This window comes from Lepidochelys kempii, chromosome 1 (genome assembly GCF_965140265.1).
Source record: "Lepidochelys kempii isolate rLepKem1 chromosome 1, rLepKem1.hap2, whole genome shotgun sequence".
Lineage (NCBI taxonomy): Eukaryota > Metazoa > Chordata > Testudines > Cheloniidae > Lepidochelys > Lepidochelys kempii.
This window is the reverse complement of record NC_133256.1, coordinates 101518198-101531129: the sequence shown is the minus strand read 5'-3', so window position 1 is coordinate 101531129 and position 12932 is coordinate 101518198. Positions and strand designations below refer to the sequence as shown.

The following is a 12932-nucleotide window of genomic DNA, read 5'->3' as shown; positions in this document are numbered from 1 at the left end:
GCTCCCAAGTGTCTTAGAAATAGTCCATGTATCCTCCTCTTAAATGGATACTGCTGCCTCTTTTTTGAGGGAGAGAAATCTTTTAATGTCACAGCTGATATACTTGTATGCAGTGTAGATGGGGGAGGTAATCTCTTTTATTAGGCCAACTTTTGTGGGTGAGAGACAAGCTTTTGAGCCACACAGAGCTGTTCTTCTGATCTGGCCACTCTACCTTGAATGGTCCCTTACAATATGTGCTAATTACTTGTGCTAAACAGTCTGTTCCAGCTTGCATTTTGCTATAACACTCGGAGCACCTTTCCTGGGCCTGAATAGGAGCTCTGTGCAGCTCGAAGGCGTCTCTCTCATCAACAGAAGTTGGTCCAATAAAAGGTATTATCTCACCACCTTGTCTCTCCATTCATCTACTTAATATTTGGGGTGAATACTGAGGACACCTACTGGTTAATGTGTGAAATCCATGATATAAGTTAAAAGTAAAAAAGGGATGGAGATAAAGGAAAAAGAGGGATATACTCTTTTCTTTCCAAATTCTTTAAAGGAGCAGTACCTAATACAGTCAAAATATTGCTACAAATTCAGAGATGTGAATGTTTATACATTGGAGTTTAAGTTTTTAAGTCTACGTTTCCTATCTTTGTTATCCCTCTAATTTCAAAAGCATCCAGTTATGCACCTTTTAATACGGTCCGGAATTTAAAAAACAAAAAATCCTCTAAAGTTCCTTTTATAAAGTGTTGTCTGGTCCCTGTTCAATTTTTAAAAAGGTCTTTTCAACAGTGAAACTGACCATATATGTGGAGTACTCACATTCTCAAAGTAAACAAAGGCAGTATCTATTTTTGCTAATTTTCTTCACGTATAGTCATCTTAAGGGTAGCTTGTAACTAGAGTAGGTGCTAGATCAGATTAATGTGGTTTTCAAGTTGGCACTGTCCCTTTAATAGAGAATTATACACATCCTACACTCCTACAGCATCTATAGACTAGTTAAAGGAATCTGCCAGAAGGCTATCATTCTATCTATAGGGCGGCCAGATTCCCTCAACCCTTCACCTCTTGGCTCCCAGAAACAGTGGGGGTAAGCCCTACAACTCCCCCAGCTGTAATATCTTCTCAGAGGGGCCCTAAGACTTAACCTTTTCCTGGAAGCAGGATCTTCTGTGCCATGTGACCTTCTCTCTCTCTCTCTCTCTCTCTCTCTGTTTGGTCTGCTGCCAAATGGCTGCACATGTTATTTGTGTATTGGATAGGCTGTTTGGGTCAGGATGGCCGTAGACAATGTTGTTAAGACTTGGAATAGTTTCAAACTTCTAAAAATTAAAAACCACAAGAAAGGTATCAGCAGAATTTGATGAGACTGATTCAGTTTTTGACTTGTGTACATTTGAGGAACTCCCAAAGTTGATAGTGGTTTTTATTTTGTTCTGCGTATGTGAAAAAATTTAGTGTAACACAGTAAGTTCTTTGAGTGCTGTTTGGTAATGCTACCCTAAATAGACTGCACTCTTACTGGCTGGACTTTGTGAACAGAGAATGAATCCTCCCAGGTGCATGTCTGTATAAAAACCTTTAGGGTGGTCTGGGAAGATGCACAGGAAACTTCAAACTCACTCTGCTAAAGAAGGTAACAATACAACTATTCTTCAACTAACATTGTTTGGAATGTACCTAAATACTCCTATGATAGCAACTAACAAGGAATGTGTTACATTTATTTATCTAATGCCCTTTTAAACTTGGAATCGTCTGACGATATCATTGGTCAGAGGAATTAAGTTTACTGAATTACTGACAAATGTAGCATTGTTTCAATGAGATCATTGCATCAGTAATGATGGCAAGTTATTTTCCAGCTATGTTTTTCCCCCCAGTATACTCACATATCAACCAGAAGGTCTATCTTAAAAGTAAAGTCTCCCAGGATTTATTTAGGACTAGATTTCTCTCTCTAAGAACATTATTTATTATTTAATGCAAGAAAGCTTGATTTAATTGCATGGGCATTTAACAACAAATGATCTTACCTGTGTTTGGTATGTGAAATCCTAACAGAAAGAGCTACATTTTCAAGGAATAATATATAATAATCCAACTGCATTTCTGCAAGTGCAACTTGCAGAAGTGGCTTTTGACTGATCAAATGCAGTCCTAAGACACACTAGCGTACAGATTCATGCACAAAAGTTTCAGATTAAAAAAAGAAAAGAATCTGGGAAGGGTTGTGTTCACAGTTGAACGCTGGTCAACGCCATTTTGCTCATTCATCTACATAATCATCTTATTTGTATTTTCATTTTGTTGCATAACTAGATTTGAACTACTCAAATGAAGGGGGAAAGAGTTAACAACAGGACTTTTAAATGAAAGATTGTTCCCAGTAGAAATAAGCTTTTGCCAGTCAAACTGTTACCTTAAGATGTATCCACCTCACAAATATCCCCCGGTAGCTTCTTCAATATTTTAGTGTCATGGTAGTGATGCTAGACATGGACTTCCATTACAACTTCATAGAAGACTTCTTCCCACCAGAATAATTATACTCTAGCCTGAAATCTCACAATTCCAACTGTCATTGCTGTAAATTGATTCAATGATCATTTAAAAGACTTTTAAACACTTCAGATCTACAAGACTTGAATTTAGCATTTGCCTATCTTATCACTTTGCAAAGAAATCCAGATACAGATAGCAATGTGTAGGGCTGGTCAAAAATTTGTGGATGCACCTGTTTTCCACTTGGAAGTGCTGATTCAATGAAATCAGAACATTTTACAGGAACATCTCCATTTCATCAACATTTTTGACATGAAATTATCCACCTGTTTCATTTCAACTTTATTTACATGTTACATTACAGTTTATAGCATGATGAAAATCAAAAGCACACAGCTGAAATGAAGTATTTCAGGATATTTTATTTAGTGAAAAATTCTCAGGTTTCAACTTTTCATTTTGTTTCAGGAAAAAACAAAATTTCAAACTTTCAGAATTTCCCATTGAACTTTTTTTGACCAGCTCTACTACTGGGTGTTGGGGAATTTGCACCAAGAAGATGCATGTATTTAAATGTGAACATTAAACTGCACATTCAAATATATGTATTATGCATGTCACTAATGCAAGTAATCTTTTCAGTCTTTCAGTTCAAATACACAGTGTCAAATAGATATGCTAATGATTTCCAAATTAGGAAAAAACACTGGTGCCTCTTCTATTCTTGACTTTTTCCTTTTGTGCTAAAAAGAATAATAAAAAAAGGCAGCACATACAAGGCAAGGAACATAAATGCACAGTCTACATTAATGCAACACTAAGGTTGGGATTTAACATTCAAAAAATTCTGAAAATCTCCCAATGCAGCCACATGGCACACAAGGTATTTAACAAGAACACAATACTATGTATTTGTAAATGAACTGAGACTTACGCTTTCTACAACTAGGATGTGCAGTCTGTCTGCCTTGTGTTTAAAGGCTCAGACACAATTTTGGAATAGTGTAGTTTTTTAAATATAGTTATTGTGGCATTATTAAGCCTATGCTACTAAAATACTTGCATCTCTGAAAATTATAAAACCGAATCCTTTGTGTAGTCTGTACCAAGGTAAAAATAATTAAACACTCTTTTCAGTACATAAAACATCATCACCATAATTTATGGAAGTACATTTGGCTGCTTTTTTCTTTTTAAACTTTGCAGACAAAAGGATATAAAAGCTTGTTACACAGACTGAGAATTGCAGTTTAAGTCTATCTTACAATGAGTTACTAGCTACCGTATCTAAAGATTTGATCAGACAGATGTTTAGTAGGACTGTATTTGTTGGTTATTGTATGATTTTTCACTGGTGATACATGGTTAAACTGGAATTTTTGCCTGTTGCAGTAACATTTAGGCAATGAATGAATACAGAAAAGATATATGTGTAGCAATGTTGCCAAGTTTTAGGTACACTGATGGAATTTAAGCACATAATTAACTATACACTTACCTATGTTTAGATCACTATTCCACCAGGCCCACTTGGGTTTTGTGCTCTCATAGCTCGCACCTTCTCCCGCTGAAGTCACTGGTAAAATTTCCATTGGCTTCAATAACATCAGGCTTTCATTTAGGTGCAGGAGATTTTATGTTCCAAAGCACCACCAAATAATAAAGTATATCCAAATGTAGTTGCTTGTCGAATTCAACATGCAATTGGTAGGAACACTGGATTTGCCATACTAATCAGAACACTCAGCCAGCAAATTTGTTGCTTCCAGCAGTAGGGGCCACTTAACTTATGCTTCCGGGGGAAGGCAAGTTCTATCCCTCCTCCCTCCCAATTACACACCTAGTCAATTGTGCAACATGAAGGCTAATACTCTTTCATGGCCTCTGTAGCAATCAGCTGAGATGCGATTATTTCTATTTCACCAAATGTAACTATAGAAAATATTGGTCTTATTCTGGCTATGGACGTGCAACAAGAACATTTTTGAAATTGTAGCTTCTGTTCAATGAAAGGATAGTTTTCCGAAGCGAGAGAGATTACAGTGGACTCATTGTAGTGGAGAGATCAGGATACTTTCAGAGTGGACTGAGGATGCTAAGAATGTGGCTATACACACACACACACGCATGCATCAGGAAAGGAAAGCTTCTAACCTGCAGCAATGTAATCATGGCAAAGTTTGCACCATACCACCTCGGATTGTGATCATATTACAGAAGAACTTGTAAGTGGTGCAGGCTCAGACCTAATTGGTAGCTGGATGGATGGGAGACCTCAAAGAAAAACTGAGGTTCTTCAGGAAGTGATTCACTTGATAGCACTCCTTCTTCCGAATCAGTACAAAACCACTTCCCCTCTATGCTACAAGACACAAAGTGCTACCACAGAGGGGTTAAAATAGAAGCCCCGTCTGTGTGGTCAGTGAGAGTTCTCATGGCATTTTTCACAGGAATAGGAATGTTAGCCCTTGTATCTGGCCAGATCTGACCTCTGGTTATTGCACTCTACCTGCTTAAATTCCCACTGTACTATCAGTTATCGAAGATTCTTCAGTGTGTGTGTGTATGCTAGATATAGGATTGGTAAAGCACTTTGGGATCCATCAATTGAAAGGAGCTGCATAACTAAGTTGTTATATAGTAAACAGAGTACCTCATTCCTTTACAATTTTTTGTGTTTCCTCCCTCTTCAGCATTCCTGCTATGATCTCCACCCAGCACTTGCCACTCCCTAACGAAATTCAAAGAGCAATGGACTGCCCAAGCGAAGAGAAGGACCTCAATGAACAACAGTCTGAATGTCAGGATGGGTCTAATTGCCCTGACTATTCTACAGCAACAGCAGAATCCAGTTCAGGTTGCTACTTAATAAAAGCTATGGCATGCCAGCAAGTTGTAGAATACGGGATTTTCCTAGGTATCCAAATCCAAAAGGTCACCCAAATATCCTATTTTCATTCTTGATAGGACTACTCTCACTTCAGTTTTTTGTTTGTTTCTTAAATGTAATTTTTTTTCTTACAGGGCCAGATTTACAGAAGCGCTCAACACCCACCACAGAGGCAGATTTTGAAAAGAGCTCTGCTCTTATTTAGGCATCTAATTGAAATGGCTGGATTATCATTGAGAACAATGGGAGTTGTTGCAGGCTGAGCTCTTTTAAAAACCTGGCCCACAGCCTATTAGCAGATTGCCCTCAAACCTTTTTTTAATCACTCCCAAAACTGAGACTAGCTAAAACACAAAGCAACATTTAAAACTGACCACTGGAAAATAGGAATATTTTGCTCTGTTTTGCGGAAGAAACCACGACACTCTACTTCTGTTCCAGACAGTTCTTGGCGTTACACTATTTACTATCATCATCAATGACCTGGAAGAAAATGAAAAATCATCACTCTAAGTTTGCATGCGACACAAAAGTAGGGGGCATGGTAAATAATGAAGAGGTCAGGTCCCTGATACAGAGCCATCTGGGTTGCTTGGTAAGCTGGGAACAAGCCGTATTAAAACCATATGGATTTTAGTACGACTAAATGCATGCGTCTAGGAACAAAGAATATCAGCCATACAAACAGGATGGGGGGGCTTCATCCTGGGAAGCTGGGATTCCAAAAAAGATTTGGGAGGAGTGGTGGATAATCAGCTGAACATGAGCTCCTAGTGTGATTCTTGGATGCATAAACATGGGAATCATGAGGAGAGAGAGGTTATTTGATCCCTTTATTTGGCACTGGTGCGACTGTTGCTGGAATAGTATGTCCAGTTTCTGGTGCCCACAATCCAAGAGGATATGGACAAATTGGACGCAGTTCAGAGAATAGCCATGGGAATGATTAAAAGGATTAGAAAACATGACATCTAGTAAGAAGCTCAAAGAGTTCCATCTATTTAGCTTGATGAAGAGAAGGTTAAGGGCTGACTTGATTAGTCACTAAGTACTTACACGGGGAACAAATATTTAATAATGGACTCTTCCATCTAGCAGAGACAGGTATAACACAGGGGTGAGCAAACTTTTTGGCTCGAAGGCCACATCTGGGAATAGAAATTGTATGGCAGCCATGAATGCTCACAAAATTGGGGTTGGAGTGTGGGGTCTGGTTGGGGGTACGGGCTCCAGGGTGGGGCTAGAAATGAGTTCAGAGTGCAGGAGGGGGCTCCACGCTGGGACGGGGGTGAGGGCTCCAGCTAGAGGTGCAGGCTCTGGGTCTGGCGATGAGGAGTTTGGGGTGCAGCAGGGCGCTCTGGGCTGGGACCGAGGGGTTTGGAGATCGGGAGGGGGATCAGGGATGCAGCAGGGGGTTGGGATGCAGAGAGAGGCTCTGGGGTGCAGGTTCCGGGTGGCGCTTATCTCCAATGGGAGCTGCAGGGGCAGCGCTTGGGGTGGGTGCGGTGTGCATAGCCCAGCCCTCTGTCCGCCCCTACATGTAGGAGCCATGTGGAGAGTCCCCCGACCCTGCTCCCCGGCTGGCGTGTGGGAGCAGGACCAGACCCAGACCCCACTCCCCAGCAGGAGCTCAAGGGCGGGATTAAAACAGCTGGCAGGCTGGATCTGGCCCGCAGGCCATAGTTTGCCCACCCCGGTGTAACATGACCCAATGGCTGAAAGCTGAAGCTAGACAAATTCAGACTGGAAATGAGGCATAAATTTTTAACAGTGAGAGTAATTAATCACTGGAACAATTTACCAACAGTTGTGGTGGAGTCTCCATCACTGGCAATTTATAAGATGGATGTTTTCCCAAAGATATGCTCTAGGAACTATTTTGGGGAAGTTCTATGGCCTGTGTGATACAGGAAGTTAGACTAGATGATCGCAACAGTCCCTTTTGGCCTTGGAATCCTGTACTATAGTTTTCTGGTTTTTGTCTTACGACTACAAGAGGTTTGTTCTTGTCATATTCCAGTATCATCAGAGGTGATCTGGTAGAGTAGAGTTCATTTTTCAGTGTCATTAAGGATGAAATTAGGAGGAAAGGCACTTTAACAGGGCAATAATCTGCAGCTACTCTATGCTGGGCTGTGCGCTTGACCGATCGAATGAGACATGATGGAACCGCTGGGTTAAGATAGGAAAATGCAGAGTTTCAGTTTCAGAAGATGACACTGTCCTCTGTACCCTACTTGAAACAATGAAACACCTGGTAACAGGGAACGCTGTACTACTGGCGATGCTGACTTTTGGAAGATACAAAAATAGAGGTCCCAACTATCTGTGGTTAAAGAACCCAGAGTATTTCTGCCAGAATCAATGTTAGTCTGCTATCCTGTCCACAATTGTACAGTTACACCTGCAACCTAACAATCTCCGAATAGCTTCATTTAGATATGGTATTTAGCATGACTTGCAACCTCTGACCTGAGATACCTAAGTCTCAACATGATGACAGAAAAATGTATGCCAAAATAGAGTTCTAAAATTCCTCACCAATCAACCTATGTTGCTTCATGACTTATGGGAAAGGAAGGTTTTTCTCCTTCACTTTGATTGACAGCAGGCCCACCCATATTTGGGATCCAGGTCTGGCAACCCAGTGAACCATGGTGCGCATGATCAGCTCACTAGAGACCAAGAACAAAAGCAACTTTTTCAGAAAAGGCTGCAAACTCATTGTCTTGACCACAAATTAAGTCCTGTAAATTTTCTTTTCCCAGCTATGCAACAAAATGCACGTATATATTCATATTGACCAAATAATACTGATTTTTTCTCCCACAGAATCACCAAGAATTCTTAAAATATTGCAGAAGTGGATTCCTACAGTTTCTCCCTATTTTGACAAGGAGCATTATTGTTATGCAGACCACCAGATCACTATTCAAGAATCATTAGACCACTTCGGAGCTATAGTATGGCCCGGTGTAAGTTTTACCTATGTATTGTAATCAAGTAGCAAGTTAAACTCATTATAAAGTAAATGTGAACAAATGAGCATATAAATGAGCACGGGTGAAGACATTAAGTCAAAGAAAGGAAAATTGGGAAAAAGCGTTGTGTTCTCTCAATGTCTCCAGACAGTCAATCACTGTGGGGAAGTAAGCATCTAGCAAGACGATCAGGGGAGAACAGAGAAGAAAACAACATTGAAAAGATCCAGCATGCAGCATTTTACAGAGAATGGAAATTTATTTAGAGCAGAGTAGAGCAATCTCATCCCAAAATGAGTCAGTGCAGAGGCTTGAAGGTCTATTTAATTGACTGTATGTAGACTAAGCCCTTTCTACCCAGGATATTACCTGGGAACCAGGAAGTGTGCCTCATTGCTCACAGGTACTGTCCTATCAGCACCACCTGTGTTCCCCTCATGCAGCATTTGATCCACCATGCTATGGAAGATTTAGAAAATTTGGCTCCTTCACAATTTTATTGGAAGGCAATCAGCTGCTGAGAACTTTCTAACTTGCTCAGTTCGTTTGAGATAGAGGACTACAGGGAAGTCAAGATTTATTTTATGCCACAGGATTTTTTCCTTTCTTTTGTGGTTTGGGAAAAGAGTGTAAGACTCTCTTAGAACTTGTGAAAGCGTTTTAAAATACAGAGAAAGGTGGTGTTTATACTTTATCATAGGAAAGGCAGAAAAATTCTTGCAGGGAAAAAAATAGCTATTTTGGCAACTCATTTAATTTCTTTCACAGCTAGCTTCTGGAAAAGCAAGTTTCAGTGGAGACAAAGCAGGAACTTGATGAACTTAAGATGAGTCTGAAGACCAGTGGGAATATTGTGTCATAAGTGGTCTAGCTATCTAGAGTGCCTTTAAGAATCTGGCAACATAAAAGCAAAATGCTAGGAAGGACTTATTAGTACACTTTCCAGGACTGAGATGTCAAGATTCTTCAGAAGGCATCTTGATGAAACAGCAATACGGATGGGATTCTAGCACGATAGGCTCAATGCTCCTAATACACTATAGAATTCTTTCCCCAGATCATAAGACTATACTTTCAGAAACAGTCTGGAGGGATAAGAGCATCTTGACTCCCCAGGACCTGTTTTGATGAGAATATACCTTTCACCACACAGTCTGTCAGGTTTAGAGAGTTTGGGTTTTGGGGGTAGAGACTCACAGGCAAGGGGATTCAATCTGTTGACGATCTGCATGTAAGAGTAATCTCTCAAGTTTGAAAATAAAGTTCTCTTTGGTATTGTGAGAATGACACTTACCTTCTTCTCAGTTTATTTTTAGGATTTTTTTTTTTTACTTCAGAGATGATGGCAGAGATGCAGAGAGAGTTTGGGAGAGAGAGTGCACTAGTGAATAATTAGGAGATTGCGCACTGGGACCACACATCTGATTGTAGTAAAGTTTGCTGCTGAAAGGCCACTCTGCTTAGTTGAAAGGATTGTCCGCTAAGCCCATTTGGTTGTGTACACCTTAAATATACATCAAATGTTGAAGGCTATGGTGAGATTCTTTTTTAGGCCTTTATTTGCATTGTGTCTATATGAAGGGTGGTGCTCCTTGCTTCCAGTTGATGAATACAGATTATATTTGTCAATTTTGTAGTGACTTGATCTTGCTGATCATCTGGTTTTGGGAAACTAAGTCCTGCAGAGATGGATACTTTAATTAGAAAGAAGGAAAGTAATTCCTCAGAAGACCAAAGGAACTCCAAGCAAGATATCAGGGGGTAGCTGTGTTAGTCTGTATCCACAAAAACAACAAGGAGGCTGGTGGCACCTTAAAGACTAACAGATTTATTTGGGCATAAGCTTTTGTGGGTAAAACACCACTTCTTCAGATGCATCAAAAAGCTTATGCCCAAATAAATCTGTTAGTCTTTAAGGTGCCACCAGCCTCCTTGTTGTTTTTCTAAGCAAGATATTGATCTCTGCAAGATTTAAATTGATACTCTCAAAAAGTCAGCTTTAGATTTAGATTTCAGGACTGAAGACATTTCCATAGTTCACAGACATGTAGATTAAATAAATATTTTTACTGATGAGGAAACATTCTACTGGTCCCTGCTTATCCCATTATTGAATTAAAAAACAAACTGTACTCCATGTGTAATGAGATTTGGATAATTTTGTCTTATGTGTAAAGGGGCCTTCTCAAGATAAAAAGTATTACAGTGACAGAGACATGAGGAAAATATTTCAAACTTATTTACACTATTTATTATGAAGACGGACAAGGATTGGATTTCAACTCTAAAAAGCTTGTCAGTCTAGCTATCATATAAAACCTCACAGAAAATGAGAGATTCCATCTCAAGATAGCACAAGGGAGAAAGGGGGAAAATGTCTGTCTTAAGTCTTATTATGAACTGCAATTTCATCAGATCTCAAATTAGTCAGGTGTCAGTACATGGATGGGAGAACTCCAAAGAAAACGTAGATACTGCACAAACAGTGCTGGTGATTCATTAGCGGCACTCACCCATGATGAGCTGGTAACCAATGCCTCAGCATCATGTTACAAAACTCTGTGATTAGATGAGATGTAATCCGGGGTTGTGATGGAGGAAACAAAGAGGTAGTTCAGTCACCAACCCTATCTGCTCTTTGACCTTAGCTGTGATTGCTAAGAAAGCAGCCAACTGTTGACTGTTTTACTGATACGGTTCCAGGACAGAACTCTGTCACTTGAACTGAAAGGTACCATTTGTCTTTTCCCTCTCTATAAAGTGGTTGGAATTATTTCATGATGCCTGCAATATCACTAGGTGGGAGTCAAGTTTAGATCTGAATATCTAGAGTGACAGTGACTTCGTAGACTTCTTAGCAACATGTTCTATTGCCAAATTATTCTGAGTTTTTTGTGAAACCCGCTGCTGTAACTTGAGCCCTTACTTTATCTTCACAAACTGAGAACAATTAGCGGTCTTTATAATATCACTTTTGTACTCGTACAGTAAAATCTCTCCTTCTCCAGACTGACTATGCTCAGTGCCTACAGTAACTTAGAAGTCAACAAAAACGTGTGGCGTATAGATTTCTATATTTCTAGGGAAACCCATATAAAAAGAAGCTGTTTGGTTGTTTTTACTTGCCTAATAATTTGTTTATAATCTTGTTGACTAATCTTGTTCCTTTTTCCTAATTTGCTTTTGTGCTACATACTTGAATATGTTCAGTCTATAAGTAAAAAACTTATTAGAAAAATGTTTTCAATGATTTAATGAACTGCTGCATGGCCATTAGCAAATTAATGCTTTTTATGGCTATATTTTAACTGTTCTTAGGCATTGGCTTTATCTCAGTACCTGGAATCAAATCAACAAGAGATCAACCTAAAAGACAAAAAGGTACTTGAAATTGGTGCTGGAACAGGACTGGTGTCCATTGTGGCTAGCATACTAGGTTGGTAAATTCTGATTAAATTCCACCTCCTCATCTTCAAATATATCAATTGTGAGGTGTCAGCTAAACAAATTCTTTGACACTGTAGTCAGTGAAATTATAACGAAAATTAAAACTTAACGAGCAGTTATGACTTTGGCTCTCAAAATTCTGTAGGGCTTATCTACACTGCTCTGCAGTTTGCACTACAGGAGCACAAACAGAAGTGCGCAACGAAGTGCTGCACCTTAGTGCCCCCGAGTGGATGCTGTGGGTACAGACTAAAAGGTCCCCAGTTTGAACAGGATTACAGTGACCTAGGAGCCTTTTAATTTGCACCTGTAGCATCCACACGGAACACTTGGGGCAGTGGAGACATGCCCCAAAATAACAGACTTTTAAGAGTTACCCCAATCCAGGAAATGGGTGGGCGGTGGTCTGTTTATTGACTGAATGATGATCAGAGAGCCAACAACATATTCAAAATTGATAATTGGGGGGGAAAACAGGAAGATTTATAGAAAAAAATATATACACTAATCATTTGCACATTCTCTTTAGGAGCTTCTGTTACAGCTACTGATCTGCCTGAAGTACTTGAAAATCTCAAATGGAATATTTCAAGAAATACACAAAACATGAATATACACCGACCTGAAGTGAGGAAGCTGGTGTGGGGAGAAGACCTCAATGAAGACTTCCCTAAATCAACTCACCATTATGATTTTATTTTGGCAAGTGATGTTGTCTACCACCATACATCTCTGGATCCATTGCTAACAACAATGGCATATTTATGTCAGCCAGGGACAGTATTATTATGGGCAAATAAATTCAGATTCAGCACAGATTTTGAATTTTTAGAGAAACTTGGCAATATATTAATCGTTACACTTCTAGCAGAATTTCCAGAATCAAATATCAAGCTGTTTAAAGCCATAGTAAAAGAGAATTAAGCGAAAACAATACAGTCACAGTTTTGATGCCCCTCAAAGTTTATGAGCTTCTAGTTTTTAGTACATAATGCACACGGAGTGCAATAATGTCCATAAACCTGTCCCTGAGTCTTTGAATTTTGCACTTCAATACATGGATAATAATAATATCAGGACACTACTTTACTGTCTGATTTGTTTCAAGCTTATAT

At 39.4% G+C, this 12932-nt stretch overlaps 1 protein-coding gene across 1 annotated transcript; it reads left to right on the top strand.

The window, feature by feature from the left end:
• The first annotated feature begins 8012 nt into the window (after positions 1–8012).
• Positions 8013–12741, top strand: METTL21C (methyltransferase 21C, AARS1 lysine). The gene is made up of 3 exons (XM_073348979.1): positions 8013–8364; positions 11689–11806; positions 12347–12741. Exons 1-3 carry the CDS (start codon positions 8170–8172, stop codon positions 12739–12741), a joined length of 708 nt encoding a protein of 235 aa, XP_073205080.1. The 5' UTR covers positions 8013–8169.
• Positions 12742–12932: the final 191 nt, after the last annotated feature.

Coding starts and splice junctions, on each gene's coding strand:
- METTL21C (XM_073348979.1), top strand. CDS start 8,170: ATGCACGTATATATTCATATTGACCAAATAATACTGATTTTTTCTCCC. Junction 8,365..11,688: donor GAGCTATAGTATGGCCCGGT/GTAAGTTTTACC, acceptor AACTGTTCTTAG/GCATTGGCTTTATCTCAGTA. Junction 11,807..12,346: donor CATTGTGGCTAGCATACTAG/GTTGGTAAATTC, acceptor CATTCTCTTTAG/GAGCTTCTGTTACAGCTACT.